The sequence below is a fragment of the Amaranthus tricolor genome, chromosome 4 (genome assembly GCF_026212465.1).
Source record: "Amaranthus tricolor cultivar Red isolate AtriRed21 chromosome 4, ASM2621246v1, whole genome shotgun sequence".
Lineage (NCBI taxonomy): Eukaryota > Viridiplantae > Streptophyta > Magnoliopsida > Caryophyllales > Amaranthaceae > Amaranthus > Amaranthus tricolor.
The window spans coordinates 8138655-8155623 of NC_080050.1; the positions used below are offsets into that span (position 1 = coordinate 8138655).

Genomic DNA, 16969 nt, shown 5'->3' on the forward strand with positions numbered 1-16969 from the left:
AATATGCTTTTTATAATGAAACGGGAAAATATATATAAAATTTCTCAGTTTCAATACGCTTAACTAATTCTTCTTCTACTTTCTCTGTTTAATGAAATAGAGAAGTATGTATAACTTATAAGACTATCAGTCATTTATAAAAACACAAATTGTTGTATGAGAAGGTCTCATCAAGAGACCGTCACAGACTCACATACATGAGTTTAACAGTTCATCTAATACATACTATATTAAAATATAAACTCCTTATTTAATGGGAGATAATCATTCACAAAAATATCTTAAAACAAATAATAATATAAATATAGAAACAAAATTAATTCAAACATATCTTTCTTATTATATAAATCAAAAATATAATTCCACCCAAACAAATTAAACTTTCCAAAGTTAAAATAATTACTTCCATAACTATTCCTCTTTCTTAGTTAATTCTTCCTCACTCACTCCACCTCTTTTTTTTTTTTTACAAAAAAGGAGAAGTAAATCAATTATCATTAAAATCAGCCGTACATAACCCCATTTAAACACCTTCATTCAACTCTTCAAAACCCACCCGAACAAACACGTCCTTTTTCTCTATCTTCTTTCTCCCTTTACTTTCTCTCATCGGAAAATGACTCGCCGGAGATTAGAGGACAATGTCGGAACAACATCGGAAAATGAAGTAAGTCCTAACATTCTCATTACAGTTCTCATTCTCGCCATCGCTGTTATTTTATGTGCTTCACTTTACCTTTTCCTCCGCTTCCTCCGCCGCCATCGCGGAACACCGTCCGAAAATGACGTAACCACAATATCAACATCACAGCATCCTCATCCCCTTTCCTCTACTTCAGCAACTTCTCGTAGAAAAATTTCACCGGAAATTAATCCGTTGATCAATACACTACCTCTTTTTACCTTTGATTCTCTCTCATCAGCAGGAGATTGTGCAGTATGTTTATCGAAATTTGAACCGAAAGACCTTCTGCGACTTCTCCCTATCTGTTGTCATGCTTTTCATGCCGATTGTATTGATACTTGGCTTAACTCAAGCCAATCATGTCCGCTTTGCCGGTCATCGGTTTTTGTACCAGAATCGGACCTTCTCGCGAGACTCGGTGAAGGTAATAATCCTTCTTCTCTCTCAAATTCTAGAAGTTTCCGTGTTGAGATCGGGAATGTAAGTCAACGTAATAGTCAACGAAACTCTGATGAATTTCCGATTAACCGGAGCTACTCTCTTGGTGGAAACTTTGATTATATTGTTGATGACGATGCCGTTTCCGAAGTTCATTCAGGTTCATTTCGTAGAACAACGTCATCGACGACGGACTATAAGGTCGATGAACAATTGCAACAAAATCTAGCGGCGGAGGTAGGGACACGTGGAGGCAGTTGGCTGAAAGATTATTTGTCACATTCTCTCTCCTCGTCGTTTCGTAGTTCCGGGAGATGGTTTACAGGGAGTAGTAGGAGAGAAACGACGACTGAATTTGAAAATAATAACCGAGTTAATGAGCTCGACTTGGAAGCGAGTCGACTCGGTGATGAAATTGGTGAGTTGTTTCGATGGTTATCTGGTGTGTAGTATTTCCATTTTCTTTTACTTTTTTTTTTTTGATTTGTTCTTCTGTTACAATTTTTTGGATGTATAGATATGCAGCGGTATTTTGAACAAAATTTACTACCAGAAATGAAAAACAACAGGCCGTAGATCAATATATTTTGTGAATTGTGATTTGTCGAATTTTCAGCGGAAAATTTAACCTGTTCATATTTTGTTAGATAAGAATAAGTTTTCTGCTGATTAATTATTTTTCTGAAAATATATAAGTAAATGAATGTGTGTTATCAAACATTAATATTTGTGATATTTATTCAAAATTTATAAAATACATGTTTTCTCGATGTGGAGTAATTAATACAGTATATGTAGCATTTTACCAAAGTCTGTCAATATTTATTGCAAATTGCAATAATGTAGTGTTCATCTTTGATTGCATGAAGCATTGATTTCCAGTTCCCACCTAATTATAGTGTCTTTGATTAATTATATTTTAGGAGAACTTCATTTCTGTTGAGATGTATTTTTTAAAGAATGAACAAATTTTATCTGTTACAAAAAATATTGTGGTACAAATGGTTAGATTTTTTTTTTTTTTTGAGATGAACATAAGTTAGAATATGTTCATCTAAGATCTTATATTATTCGTCATTGTATATAGAATATATTTTTTATTTTTTATAAAATATATAACGATTTTAAGGTTCGAAACACGTTTTGAAAATCGCCTAAAATAAAAGATAAACAAAACTTATAGTCGGTGGAAGTAAAACACTTTTTCACCTACTATGATTATAGTTAATTTTTGACTTGACTATGGTGATTTTTTGGCCTAAAATTTATATGGTGATTTTATTGATAATTGATATATTAATATTATAGCAAATTAAAGAAATAACAGTAGGGTATGTATATACTTCATCAATTAGGTAAAATTTTCCATTACCCTAAACTTAATCTGGTTAATTGTCTTAAATTGTTTTAATAGATAAGACATATGCTGCTATAAGCATGCCATTTATTGAAGGCATAAAACAAAAACTCTTTTAAGATAAAATTAATTATGAACATGTGCAGTTTGGCTGTTGTGTTTAATGAGTACTCCAACCATAAAATACATTTTCTACTTTACTCAATGAAAAATCTAGATCATACCACATCTATCTTTAAAAAGTATCATTAACCTCCTGAAAAATACTTCCTTTTTCCTCACTTTATTTATTATTCTTTCTCCTATTTCAACCCAAATAAATAATTTCAGGAAAAAAATAGAGCACTGAATTTAAAGTAAAATATAAAAGATTTACTATAAAGATGACTTGGATGACACTCCAACAAAAAGAAGGAAACAAAAGTAGAGGTGGCATTCTATTCTTCTGAAGTTTAGTTTCTTTATGGGATGATCTTTTGGAAGAAAAGAGATTTATGGGGATTAGGGAAGAGACAAGAGTGCATCATTACTTAATTATTTTTAATTTAAAGAAGTAATATCATTATAGGAATATATTTGATTATAAGTAGAGGCTTGATCATATAGGTTATTTAAAAATATTAAAATTTAAGTATAAGTATGGCTAGCTAGTTTTCCACCTTATTCAATTATATTGAACAAATTTTCCCCTTATTTAATTATATTAAACAAATCTTTTAAGAAACTTATTTTCTCAATTTAACTATTATCGTTGTAATATTTTAGTTCTTAATATATTTAATTATACATAACTTAAAATTATTCAAGAGTTGGTACTGTGATTATGTGCATTGATTGCAAATTAAAAGATTCAATGTGACAATAACTCGTTCTTAGATGACAATTATTCAATAAATTTTGAGCTCAATATTTTTTGATAAATTAAAAATAAATAGTATATAAAAAATTATGATGCATTTTTCTGGGATTTTTCTTTAAAAAAAAAAAAGTGATGAAGGTGAGAGAAAAATAAAAATGTTAGTTGGAGGAGTAAGTGTGTTGTGATGAGCAAGTGTTGTAGTTGTGCTAACTTTTAGCAAGAAGTACTCGTGGATAAAAAGGAGCAAATTCGTTTGTTTTGTTGTTTATTTATTAGTAATTTGTTTGAGAAGCGTTACATTGTAGGTGGTGGATGTTTTGTTTCACTAAGATACGGATTTTAATCAAACTCTTTTGTCTCTTTTGTGCTTTGTTGTTTTTCTCTTTTTCCTCCCCTAATTACTACTTACAAGTAATACTACTCTTCTATACAATAGTTACGAGAATAGTTAGTTATAATTAGCGGTCTTTTTTTTATCATTAAGTCAATTTCATGTCAGATGTTATTTAAAATCAAATTTTATGTCTATTTTAATTTTTTCATAATTGCTAATTCATTTTAAATGTCGAGTCAAATTGTGTTCGGTTACAAGATGGGATAACTGTCAGATAATCTAATCTGTTTTGAACACTTCTAGTTATAATAACATTTGAAATTTAGATATATGAATAATGTTACCCATAATTTTTTGTGGATTTTAGTTGTAGAAATATCATCTCAAAATAATTGTATTTCTTTTACGAAACTATACTTTAAAAGCTAGTTTATTAGCTTTTGCATAATATCGTCTCAAATGCTTAAAACTATTATAACACATTTGAATAGTATTTTAAAATTAATAGTCATTTGAAATTGACCATCTTCAAACCACTAGTAGTTATCTAAAGAGCTACATAATATTAATTAACGCACAAAACAAGATTAAAAAAAATTCTCTGCTATACATTTTCTAAGTAATTTTTATATTTAATATATACAAAATTTTCAATATTAAAATACAAAGGATATTCTTTTGGAAATAGGAAGTTTATATGATAATACTTACGGAGACCCTTCTCCTAGAGAAAAAAATAACGAATGCGAACAGGTGTCTGCATAATACTCTCTTCTATTTATAGATAAAAGGATATTTGGGTTTTGCATCAAAACCAAGGAGCGGTGTGGGACCATTTAAAAATGAGTGAAAAACTCTCTTTTTTTCATAAAGAGCATTGATATTTATGCATTGTTGTGTTGTTATAGTAAGGGTAAAAAGGTAAAAAAATGACAAAAATAAAAATGAGAGATAATTAATGAATTGACCCAATAAAAAAAAATCCCTGAATCAATAAATAGGAGAGAGTAATATTTTGAAGTAAGCCAGTAAAATATAGTATTATTCAGGCTTCCAACTACAAGTTGTTTTAAGAGGTGCTTTGCTTTAGTCTTTTGTAATGCCACATGATATTCCTGGATGATGCTTGTTGAAATATAAAGGGTATTCAAAACACATTTCACAAATTGATATTTATCTGATTTTGTAATCAAATATAATTTTGATTTGACTTTAAAAAGGATTTACAATTATGTAAAAAATTAATGAGAAAACACAAAATTTAATTTTGAATCGATTTGAAACACCTAAATTGACATTATAAAAAAATAACCTTGGTCGTTTTATATTAGCTAGAAAATAACGATTTAACATTAAAATTTAAGTTAAATTCAAATTGTAATATGAGAATTTAGATTATTTATAAATATAATACTATTATTTTGGAAAATTTATACAAATATTTCCATTGGTAACTCTAAGATAAGGTTTGAAGAATCCAAGTCAAATAGAATAGAAGAAGTTAGAATACGCACGAGCCATGCATGAACAATATTATAATCATTTGTGCAGAAGCTATACTCCCGCTTGATCATAACATTTTTATTTTTAGGCCTTTATTTATGCAACATTTTTTGGTAATGTGCACATCAAATTTAATATATCCAGGCGTATAGGTTTTTAATCAGATTATCGGGTTAATTTCGAGTCAAGTGTTTTTGGGTTGGATTAAAATTGGATCTTGTGTTTTAATATGTTTTTAAATAATTGTAAATCTATTTTAAAATTAGGTCAAATTGGGTTTCGATCACAAGTTCGAATAGATGTAGAATCTTTAGTTCTATTTTAAACAACTCTATCCATAAGTCTTCTTTTAATTTTTCTCCCTTTTATTCTTTTGACAAAATTTTAATATTTTTGCCATTTTCTTAATTTTTTTATCATTTACAACTATGTTAATCTCTATATACTATAGAGGATGTAATTTATATGTTGGTCCAAACTTCAAAGTTGCTATTTATGTTGCTTATAAATGAAAGTTTATTTATTTGTGGAGATTTGTGGGCATGTGGGGGCTATAAAGTGAAATTTTGAAAAAGTTGAGTGAAAAAATAAAAAAAAATTAATCAAATAAGCGATATTTTAAACTTTTCCCAAAAGTAAGCGTCCAAACCCCAAAGCTGTGCTTTGGAGCTGTTCGCAGTTAGTAACTGCGAACAGCTATAAAAGACAAAAGCGCTGTTCGCAGTTAGTAACTGCGAACAGATATTTTGTCTTTTATAGCTGTTCGCAGTTACTAACTGCGAACAGTTAATTAACTTTTTTTTTCCTTTATTTTTGAGTTGTTGTTTGTTGTAATTGCACTAGAGACATTAGAATAGGTAATTACAAGTCGATGTATCTTTAAGGCGGCATGATTCATCGCCAAAACTCCGATCATTCATAAGTCAAAGTTTGGGGGCTATGATAAAGTAATTAAACATGTATATACAACAAAATATATACAAATGTTTGAAATATACAAGTCAATTAATATATATATATATATATATATATATATATATATATATATATATATATATATATATATATATATATATATATATATATATGTACATAGTCGATCCAAATATACAAAAGGTAATCGTTAACGCTCATGAACCCTCATCTACCTTATCCAACTGAGTTGGTCTCCTTCGCCTCCTACGATAGAAAGAGGTGTTCGCGTGACGCTCTGGCAGTGGAGGGGACTGGTACTGTGATGGCCCAGCCTGCGAGGTCCCCGCAGCGTCAACGGGATATGAATGATCCATCTCCTCCAAATGGTAGTCATAAGAAGGAGAGCATGCCATGTGCGTATGGGGGGTAGTCGGTGAGTGCTGTGGAGCGACTTCCGGTATGAAGTGCTGGAACTGCGAGCCGAAGAGCATGCCATGCGCAATCTCCCTCACCGGCTCCTCCTGGCTGTACCACATCACGTTTGCCGCACCTTGTGCCTGCAATTAATATTTAGATAATGTAACATTTTATTATTTACCTTTGCGCAACTACAAACCTACATTTGAAAAAATAAACAAATTTGGTTAAAATCCTAAAATCCAAATATACACCAAAAAAACACAAAAAAATTTACCTTTGCGCAAGCTATAGTATCCCACACTAATTTTGAAGTGCCAAATTGAAAGAGGATTGCACGATTTGATGGAATGAATCAAAGGTTTTAGAGGGAGAAGGTGGAAATGTCGAGTGAAGTAGGGTTTGAGAAATGCGATTTTGCGAAAAACAGAAACTGATCTGATTTTGTATATCAGGTCTGTTCGCAGTTACTAACTGCGAACAGCACATAAGACAAAATAGCTGTTCGCAGTTAGTAACTGCGAACAGCTCCAAAGCACAGCTTTGGGGTCTGGAAGCTTACTTTTGGGATTTGTTTAAAATTTTGCTTATTTAATTACTTTTTTTTATTTTTTCGCTCAACAATTTCAAAAATTCCTATAAAGTAAGCCAGTATGGGTTTGAAAGTGAGATGAGATGAAAGATATGGGCTATAATGTAGGCCATTATCTACAATTGGGTTGTTTGGATCATAGCCCATAGGTTAGTCCCCACTACCTGCACTCAATCTTACAATCTAGAGAGCTCATGGCCCAAAATGGTCACTCTCATGCTGGATTAGATATTATCCTCATCAACATCAAGTCATACCAATATTTGCTAATTTAGTTAAGTGACTGTTTCTCTCAAGCTCAGTTCATTAAAGGTTAATGTTTATTTTTTATATATTTTTTTATGGGCCGACCCAATTAGATATGGTCTCTCCAAAAAAATCGTCTCTCACATAAATTTGTATTTATTTAATTAAGTGTCCCTCCAATTCAGAATAAATGTCTTTTTTTAAGCCAGTTTATCCTAATTTTCTCATTTTTATTTTAAGTAGTAATTTTCCATACATATAGTTACCTTTTTATTGTGATTCTCTCCTTAAGTAGTACATGTAGACACCTTTGCGTGGTGGTCTCCTCTTTAATTTCTACATAGGAATACCTTTTTATTGTGATCCCTTCTAATCTCTAAATGTAAACACTTTTTATCATGGTCCACTTCTTACCTAAATATTTGTGCAAATTCCAAATGTGACATGTGCTCTGAATCGGAGGGAGTAATATCTTTGTTATCACTAGTAAGAGTAAATTTGAGAATATGCAACTATTCCAAACCCTACCTATACGAGAGTTAGTTAATAAGATTGAGATAATTGAAAATTGTTGTGGTAAATTTCTATTGGTACAAAATAAAAAAAAATTAGAAAATGTTTGACAAAGTAAATTCCCTAAATTTATAAAATAGATATTTTTAAAATTATTTTTCATCATCATTCTACCAGCTGTATTCCATTCATAAGAACTATGATCAAGGTCTGAGAAGGGAAGAAAAACGATCACTCATACTTATAAAGGAGAATGCGGCCAAAGAGTTTATTGCCTCAATAAAGATACTCTTATGAAAAGATATACTTGCAACAAAAAGAACTGGATTTGAAGGCATTATAAAATTAGCTTAATATCTAAGCGTAAAGCTAACTTGACCTTGAACAATTTCATCCGAAGAACGGTAGTATTTATTTTCAAAATGAGCTTTTGTGAGGCTAGCTCTTATTTTGAAAAAAGATATTGACTGATGTATAATGCTAATTATAATATTAGATAGAAAATTACAACGGCTTAAAATTTTTATTCCGACCTAATCAACATGAACTTGAACCAAAAATTACTTGCATTTGTTTTCAAAATATTCTTTAGAAAGATAATGAGCTTTTATTTTAAAAAGAGGATAGCGATCGATATATATACTATTTATAATATCGGATAAGAAATTATAACGCCATCAAATTTATATTTAGTAGAATATGATTAAAAAAGATTGAATTTGTTCATATTCAATACTAGAGTGGGTCCAAAAACCCCAAAAATAAAACAAATTGTTCACATTTTCTCATATCAAAAGCAAGAAAATTAAGGAGAAAATGCATAACAAAATCTCAATATAAATGCCACTTTTAATACTTGTTGCTTCACTGCAAGTTGTATTAGTTCCACTAAAACACCCCATTTTCTGTTTAATTCCTTGTCCATGATCTTCAAGAATGAAGCTTGAATTTGTGAGTCCATCACTGAACAACACACACCAAAACAAATGTCCCTTATGGTTTGACGCTACGCCTACTCCCATCTCGGTGTGTGTTATGTTCTCGAGAATAGACATCGACTTATTATCTCGAGCAAGAACGTGTGAGAAGGCTTCCGATGGAGATAGGTACTTAGACGAGCACCCCACTAATTTACCCGATATTGTGCTGATAGTTGGTAGTTCAACGCCACAATCAGGAGCATACACTTCTGTTATATCGTCTCCTAAGGGATGACAACTTACTGTATTGTTGCTTGTACAATTGTCCTTGCACGCCTCTGCATACTGTAAGGCGATGCACCCTAACCCTGCACTGTCGAAAACAGCAGGGAGTTTTATGGCAGTCCGGTTTTTATTGATTAGATAGACTATATCTTTTGTGGGATTACCTGCAATGAATGATGCTCGTAAATTTATACATCATTTTGTTAAAGTTAGCCCTACTAAGCGCCTTATTACCCGTCTAAAGTTATGCATCTTGAACTCGTTTTATGTATACAAAAACCGTGGGGAGTGGGGGCGGCTATCTGCCAAAGCTTAAAGCAGCAACATTTGAAAGAAGTTTAGATACTATTTTCGTTTTCACTCATTTTGAAGCTCCGAATTTGGACCTTTGAACTACATTTACAAACGACAATTTTGGGTTTTGGCTATCATGAGTACATCTATAAGAAGAATCAGTTTCTTAAGGGCTATTTTAAGGTCAGTTTGAGCGAATTGCGAATTTAAAAAGTGAATTAACTTGTAAGAACACACACAAAGGCCATAGTAATAACCCTCACTTTCTCATAGACCTAGAAAAATAAAACCACACACACAAGCATACTAATAACCCAGCATTTCCCTTTTAGAACACAATAAGAACATCATTATTAGCATATTCTAAGAACCACAAAGGCCATAGTTTTGAAAATGGCTTACTTGTAACTTGTAAAAGTACAACTTAAAACACAAGACCCTTTAATTTCTAAAAGCTTAAGATTATAGGAGTTTATAATAACATAAAAGTATACATTAGCTTGGACATTATAGCTTATAAGTACATCTATAAGAACGATCAATTCCATGACGACTTATCAAGTAAAAAAAATTTGAAAACCCGGGTGCATCAAAAGATACACTCAATCCGATTGCTCAAACAAGGCTTAACTTTGACGTTATTGCCCTAATATCAAGTGGCTTCCGCCTTAGTAGGGTTTGGGTTGTCTGAGTAGCGAGTAGAAGGAAATTATCCGACAAGAGTCAAGCTTTGAAAGCTTTAGCAACTTAAAGCTTAGCTCATTTTTTGACTTGCACAAGCAAGTACTCAGTTCAAAACACACTGACCTCACTTTCTCATAGATCTAGTTAAATAAAACACACACATTGGCCAAAACAAGATAAGATAACCCAAGACACCCTTGTTTTTCCAATTTCCCTTACAAGCATACTAGGAGGGCCGACCCTGGGGCCAATAGGGGCCTGTGCTCTGGCTCCATCCAAAAAATTAGAAAAACAACACATGGAAATTTAATAGTTCGGGGTTTATAATAGTATATTTGGTGATTAAGGGCACACAATTGATAATTCGCGTCAACCCTCTCAAATCTCAGGGTCGGCCTCGAGTCTAAGAACATAATCAACAATTTAGCATCCCATATTCCAAGAAGAGCCCTAAAAGCCATAGATGAAAATGGCTTACTAGTAAAATACAATTTAGAACACATTTTAAGAAGATAAAAGTATAATTGTAGGTTCATTTAATGCACCCATCTTAACTAAATTTCCAATTTTGGTCATATTGCAACATTAAACAGCATTTGAAAATGAAATAACAAAACTAAAGAACACTCAGAAAACAAGAATGCTTAAACACAATCTTCTAATTCCCATAAGAAAAAACAAAACAAATAAAGAACTAAAAATGGAAATTCTACCATGAGCCTTCTTGGAGTAAACTTGAACAGCAAATAGTAATCCACAAAATAACACCAAACAAAAGGAAAGAAATCCTTTTAGCATCATTAGAAGTGAGGACTAAGAATTGTTGAAAAGGGTTTTTTTAGATATTCCTCTTTGAATTAGAAAAGGGTACAAACACTGACAGCTGACATAGGAAAAAATGAACAGGAATTTGTTTTAAGTATTACTGAGCAATAAGAGGAGAATAATGAAGAAAAAATGGATGGGGATGGGATGGGACCCATGAACCCTTTTGGGCTTTGTATTTTTTCCTTTGCCATTGCTTTTTTGTTATTTTATTGGCATAGCCAAAGAGAGACCTACAAAAAGCAAGAACAAATTTCATTATTTAAGGAAGAATATTAAGAAATTTGCTTTGCCAAGTTGGCTATACTAATATTCAAATTTCTATATTGTAACTATTTCACTTTTGTTGGAAGAAGATCCTTACTTTCTTATCAATGATCCAAACCCATTTATCATATTTGAAATTCAGACTCGATTCAAAATAATAAGTCTTCAAAAATGAGTCTAAAACCCATAAAAAAAGCAGGTCTGGAATGGATCAATAGCGTATTGGACCCATGACTATATCCATCCATTATCTCTATTAAACCAATCCCAATTGTCAAAACTCAAAATGACCATGTAAAATGTTGAGAATGATTAAAAGTATTCTAGTCTCTCTTGATGGTTGTAAAATGTGTTACTTCTTTTTTCTCTGATATTTTTCCTATTTAGAATATAAATGGTAATTAAAAAAAGAGTAATAAGCATAAGATTCCATTACAATTAATTATTTCTTGAAGTAATGATTATTATTGTTTGAAATTATAGATAAAGTAAATGAGTTAAAAAAGAAGATAATATAACAAGAGAGTATCCTGGCATAGTTTTATTTTAAAAAAACAACAAATAAGATTGTTTTTTTAATTGTGATAGTAAAGTAATTAGTATTTCACAAATTCTAATTGGACTAGCCCATTATATATTTTTTGAAATATTGTAAGTAGACATTAAGAATAATATAAGTAGACCTTTAAAATATTGTAAGTAGGCATTAAGGATATGATAAGTAGCATTAAGAATAATATAAGTAGGCATTAAAAATACGGTAAGTAGACATTAAGTTTTAATGGGTTGGACCTAAGAGACGTCTCTCAAAGAGACGGTCTCTCAAGTTAGCCCAATTACAATCTGCCCGAGAAAATGAAAATTCTATATCACTAAAATATAAACAAAAAACTTCATAATTTTCCCTATAAACAAAGTACACAGTAGTATTTTTTAAAATATTTTGATACACTAATTTTAAGATTTAAAAGGACAATTTTAAGACATAAAAATCTAATTTTAAGACTTAAAAAGATCAATTTCAAAGTTTTTAATATCTATTTTAATGTTTGAGCCATTCTCTTTTAAAGTTGAAATGGGAATTTAATGCCTGTAATTGGTCTTTTAAGTCTTAAAATTGGTTTTTTAAGTAATGAAAATGACTTTTAAATCTTAAAACTGTTAAATTTCATGACTTAAAATGTCAATTTCAAGTCCTTAAAATATGTCTTTTAACTCTTAAAATTGACATTTTAATTTATAAAATTGGTAAAACAAAACTATATATAATTGAGTCTACCCAATAAGACATGTGTCACAAGTGAGACAGTCTCACCCAAATTTTTGTGAACAAAGTATTGTGTTGTAATAATATATCACACAAAAAAAATAATTAAAAGGTTAAGAGAAAGATATATAGTGATGAATATTTTTAGAGTGGTATGTATAATCATTTTATAATAATCCTATCTTGAGCGAGGAGCAAGCACTGTTAGTACATGTAGCCGTAAGTAGGCATGTAAATGTTCATGATTCGCCTGCAATCAGACTCGAACCTTGACCAATTAATTTTTTATGAATTTAAATTGAGACGTTAAAAATTTTTGGCTGAGATGAGTTTGTAAATTATATATAAGTGTAAATCAAATCCTAATAAATATAAATTAGGTTTATAATGGATGTAAAATTGATTTTGATTTATGTTATTGATTAGGTCTTAAACGAATTTGATAGGTCTTGGACAAATTTAAAACTTAAATGGATTAAGAGAACGAGTCTAAAGACTTTAAACCTAAAATTAAATTCATTTATTTTTTTTAGACCCATACCAATAATCGACTCTACATGTAAGAGAGTGTTTAATTAGAAAGCATTTTCAAAAAAAAAAAAAATCATTTTCGCATTTTACATTATTTGATTGTATAATGTTTTGAAATGAAATAAGCCAAGTATTTCCTAACATGTGAATTATGATTCTCCATTGTAAGAAGGATAATTTTCTATTGGAAGGTATTTTATCATGGAACTTCTTTCATACCTAACACCCATAAAGATGAAAATACATATCATGAATATTTTCATTTTTTTGTGATAAATCTTTTTTAAATGTTTTTAGACAAAAGTTACTTCATTTGTATGATACATTGGACTAAGAGGACAAAAATTTCTAATCAAAATAACCCTGACTTGTAAATCACCATAAAAATACAAAAAAATAATATTAAAATAAACAAAATTAAAAAAGATAAATTAAAATAATAAAACTCTCACCCTATCACATCCTACCACATAAGGGTGATTTATTAATCTCACAAATAATCATTATTTACTAAGAAGATACTTTGGTATTTTTGATTAATAATTACATTTTTTATTCTTAGCATTTACTTGATTTTTTTTATATTAATAGTACCCCATCCTTATTAATACCCCGGTCTATTTTTACTAAACTCATTTTCTTTTTTCACAAATTATTGTGAGACAGACTCTTTGAAAGACCATCTCTAATAAGGTTGGCCTATAAAAGAAAATAGAAAATAAGAGTAGAAATTAACCTTTAATGAATTGAGCCTGAACGTCTCTCTCAGAGACGATCTCTCAGGAGACCTTTTGTTCTTTTTATCATTTCAAAAAATAATCGATATACTTATTCTAGTTAATAATTACATTACCCCTCCCTCTTTTTACTAAACCCCTTTAGTTTTTTTTTTTAAATTATTTTTTTATATTATTTTAAATATCAATAATCAATACTATACAATTACTCTTAATAAATTTTATCCCTTAGTAATCACATATTGAATCCTCTTCATATTCGTATTTTTATATAATTCCTCTGCATATTCTAAATAGAAAAGAACATTAGAAATAAGAGTATAATACAATAAATAGAAAAAGCCTTTGATTAATGTACAATAACTCATAATCCCCTTAGTAATATTTGAAAACTATAATTTCATATAAAAATCTTAAATTGACTCAAATTTAATATTTTTACAAATCAAAAAATTTAAATTTAAATTTAAATTTAAGCTAACTCCACCCTTATCTTTTAAAGATAGTTAAAAATAAGAATTTAAAAATGAATAACTACCTAAATCTGATCATTTTTAAATTCTTTATTTATAATTATATAATTAAATTTATAATTTAAAATAAATTAGTTATTTCCATACAGAACCTTGTATGCTTCAATACATAAAAAGTCATTTCATTCAAGAACAAAATATCCTAAAATCCAAAGGCAAAATCAATTGAAGTCCCCAACAATACTCTGCATTCTAATTCATCTACTCGACTACGGCCAAGAGGTCACTTTCTTTACAAAAGCAGTGCCTAGACTCGGTTCCAAGATCAACCTCATATGCACTTATATCTGAGAAAAGAACCTGTAAAACGACGACAAACAGTAACAAAACTATTATTTGACGATAAAATAGTCGAGGATCGTCATATAATCATGTTCATTTTGCTATAAGGAAATCGAATACTCTGATTCAAGTTCGTTATACCTTCTTCCCAGCCTCAACTTCGGCAACATCAGAACCAACGGAGAGAATCTGTAAGAATGTTGCAAAATCTTGAGTTTCGGCTGTGTAATATAAATGAAAAGGTTTGAGAATGGAAAAGCAATAAGATTCATACCTCACCCATAAGGTACCTCTCGAACTTCACTGCTGACTTAGGTAAAAGAACGCCACCAGCTGATTTCTAAGGAGATTTGGAGAATGTTCAAACAGGTATATGAGAACTCAGAATATTGTTTAAAAACAGAACCCACCAAATGCAATGAGTAAAATCTGAATATTATTAGTCCAAAGTAGGGTGTTCAACGGGCCGGGCCTCCATTTTGAGCAATTATTCGACTTGTTTTTAGAAGGGCTTTGTAATAGACGGGTTGAAAATGGGTCGGGCCGAAAACGGACTCTATTATAATTAAAATGAAGCGGATTATAAAAGGACTCGATAAGGGTCAGAAACAGACCTTGTAAATAACATAATTGATGGATAACTTAAATATTATAAATGAGAATGACAATGGGGATTATTAATATTTATTCAATTTAACTATTAATTATGATAATTTAATTGTTATAAATTGATGAATTAAATTTAAAATAATTTTTAGTAATAAAAATGGGCCCATCCGAGCTTTCAAAGCATGGCCCATTTAAAGCCCATGTAAAATTTAAAAGGGCCTTATCCAACCCGACTCATATTTACTTAATCTTGGCTCGACCACATGCAAAACTACACTGACAGGTGTAGACTCCCCCCTTATGCTTATCAAAGGCATTATCATTAATGCTTAACAGCGTAGCAAATGAACAAAGACATGGAAAACAAAAGCTCACAGATAGGGGAAGTCTATATAAAAAATTAAAAACTATGGCCCTCAGTACGGCGGAAAAAGGAGGATAAACTACTTCTAGTCCCCCTAGTTGCGAGTTCAGGTGCTCGCTCTCTCTCTGTGTTGCTGCTCGAGGGTCGACATAAGACTGCCCAAAATAATAATCTATTTGGGCCTGCTGCGCAATCCACATAGATTGGAGACGTGTATCAAGGTTATACATGTCTCCATCATACGAATTCTGAGATGTCTGCAGATTGTCGTCTAAACAATCATGTTGACCATCCATCTCTCCAAACTTGATCTCCATGTTGGAGAACCTCTCATCGTACGGTTGATACCAGTTGTGACCGAAATCTACAGCGAGACTAGGATTACTGTAAACCTGCTCCTCAGAAAGAACATAGCCTTCCTCCTCCTCGTCTCAGTCTATACAATTACGAGCAGCCACAGGGGCTTGCTCAACAGGGTGCTAAAGGGAATATGCGAGGGTGTGATTGCACAGCATTTCAACTGTGTCATCGTCCCTCACATCAAACAAGGTCTCAGGGATGGGAGGAAGATATTGAATGAATCGCACCCTACGCAATGTGGGCTTATCATAAAAAATGGTGTTGGTGGTGGCTAGCTTGGAGACATTATATTGTTGATTATATGATATTCTGTTTTTGGGTTTATAGTATTATGTACTTGATGTTAACAAGTTTTATGTATTTGTTACATTGATTATATGATATTTTCTTATACATTTGCAATTTTATTTTTCTGAAGCATCGATAAAAAAATCTACACGAATTGCAAACCCCATTTATTTCTCATAAATGGAAAAGAGCAAATCAAGCGATATTGGTTTCGGGGGATTTCTTAAGATGAAGCCTTTTAGGTTTTAACTCGGTATAATTGCATTCTTGGTGGCCCATTTTGACACTGTAAATTGGATCCAATGCTTGCCAAACCAGCTAAACTACAACATAACAACGGATGTTTTTTTAACATCTTTGGCTTGCCCTTGAACCCCGGTAAGAAATTAAATACTCCATCCAAGAGACCTGACAACGACGTTGTATGTACGTGTGTGCATGACTTTGTGTAAAAGACAAAACTTCATCGTAGACTACAGTTCTTTCCAAAATTACAAAAAGCATAAAGATAGAAAATAAATACTCCCTTCATTTCTTAATGAAGTTCCCATAAGGAATGTTCACGGTAATTAAAAAAATAGGATCTTTTAAATAGTAAATATATTATTTTATTGAATAACAAATTTGATGGAGGAAAAATGAGGACCATAAATATTAAAAAAATATTAAAAGAAAGTTAGTGAAAAAATATGGAGACCACAACTAATAATAAAATATTTTTATAAAGTTAGCAGGAAACATGTGGGGGCCATTAAAAATATAAAAATATTAAAATAAAATTAGTAGAAGATATGTGAGACCATAAACATTATTAAAATATTAAAATGAAGATGAGTAAGGTTATTTTTGTCCAAAATTTGTGAT

General features: G+C 30.9%; 3 protein-coding genes across 5 annotated transcripts in view; 1 reads left to right on the forward strand and 2 right to left on the reverse strand.

Moving 5' to 3' along the window:
• Positions 1–369: 369 nt before the first annotated feature.
• Positions 370–1757, forward strand: LOC130810337 (E3 ubiquitin-protein ligase ATL4). 2 transcript variants are annotated; one of them, XM_057676354.1, is made up of 2 exons: positions 519–1109; positions 1275–1757. In XM_057676354.1, the coding sequence occupies exons 1-2, from the start codon at positions 617–619 to the stop codon at positions 1571–1573; spliced, it is 792 nt and encodes a 263-aa protein (XP_057532337.1). In that variant the 5' UTR covers positions 519–616; the 3' UTR covers positions 1574–1757. The 2 variants fall into 2 exon arrangements, with proteins under 2 accessions (XP_057532336.1, XP_057532337.1); XM_057676353.1 differs by having other exon boundaries at positions 370–1757.
• A 6802-nt stretch (positions 1758–8559) lies between these two features.
• Positions 8560–11085, reverse strand: LOC130810338 (uncharacterized). 2 transcript variants are annotated; one of them, XM_057676356.1, is made up of 2 exons: positions 10756–11085; positions 8560–9147 (listed from the first exon to the last, which is right to left on the reverse strand). In XM_057676356.1, the coding sequence occupies exons 1-2, from the start codon at positions 10841–10843 to the stop codon at positions 8645–8647; spliced, it is 591 nt and encodes a 196-aa protein (XP_057532339.1). In that variant the 5' UTR covers positions 10844–11085; the 3' UTR covers positions 8560–8644. The 2 variants fall into 2 exon arrangements, with proteins under 2 accessions (XP_057532339.1, XP_057532338.1); XM_057676355.1 differs by having other exon boundaries at positions 8560–9228.
• Positions 11086–14214: 3129 nt separating this feature from the next.
• LOC130810339 (10 kDa chaperonin 1, chloroplastic-like) overlaps positions 14215–16969 on the reverse strand; it is a 4298-nt gene continuing 1543 nt past the window's right edge. The window contains exons 4-6 of the mRNA XM_057676357.1: positions 14759–14824; positions 14626–14673; positions 14215–14502 (exon numbers count right to left, since the gene is read on the reverse strand). Of these exons, the coding sequence (XP_057532340.1) occupies positions 14404–14502; positions 14626–14673; positions 14759–14824 (213 nt within the window). The 3' untranslated portion in view covers positions 14215–14403. The remainder of the gene's footprint in view (positions 14503–14625; positions 14674–14758; positions 14825–16969) is intronic.

Bases quoted from the DNA above. Each gene is read 5' to 3' on its own strand.
- LOC130810337 (XM_057676353.1), top strand. From the start codon at position 617: ATGACTCGCCGGAGATTAGAGGACAATGTCGGAACAACATCGGAAAAT.
- LOC130810338 (XM_057676355.1), bottom strand. From the start codon at position 10,843: ATGATGCTAAAAGGATTTCTTTCCTTTTGTTTGGTGTTATTTTGTGGA. The intron at 9,229-10,755 runs GTAGAATTTCCA...CATTCATTGCAG, and splicing joins TTACTCCAAGAAGGCTCATG to GTAATCCCACAAAAGATATA.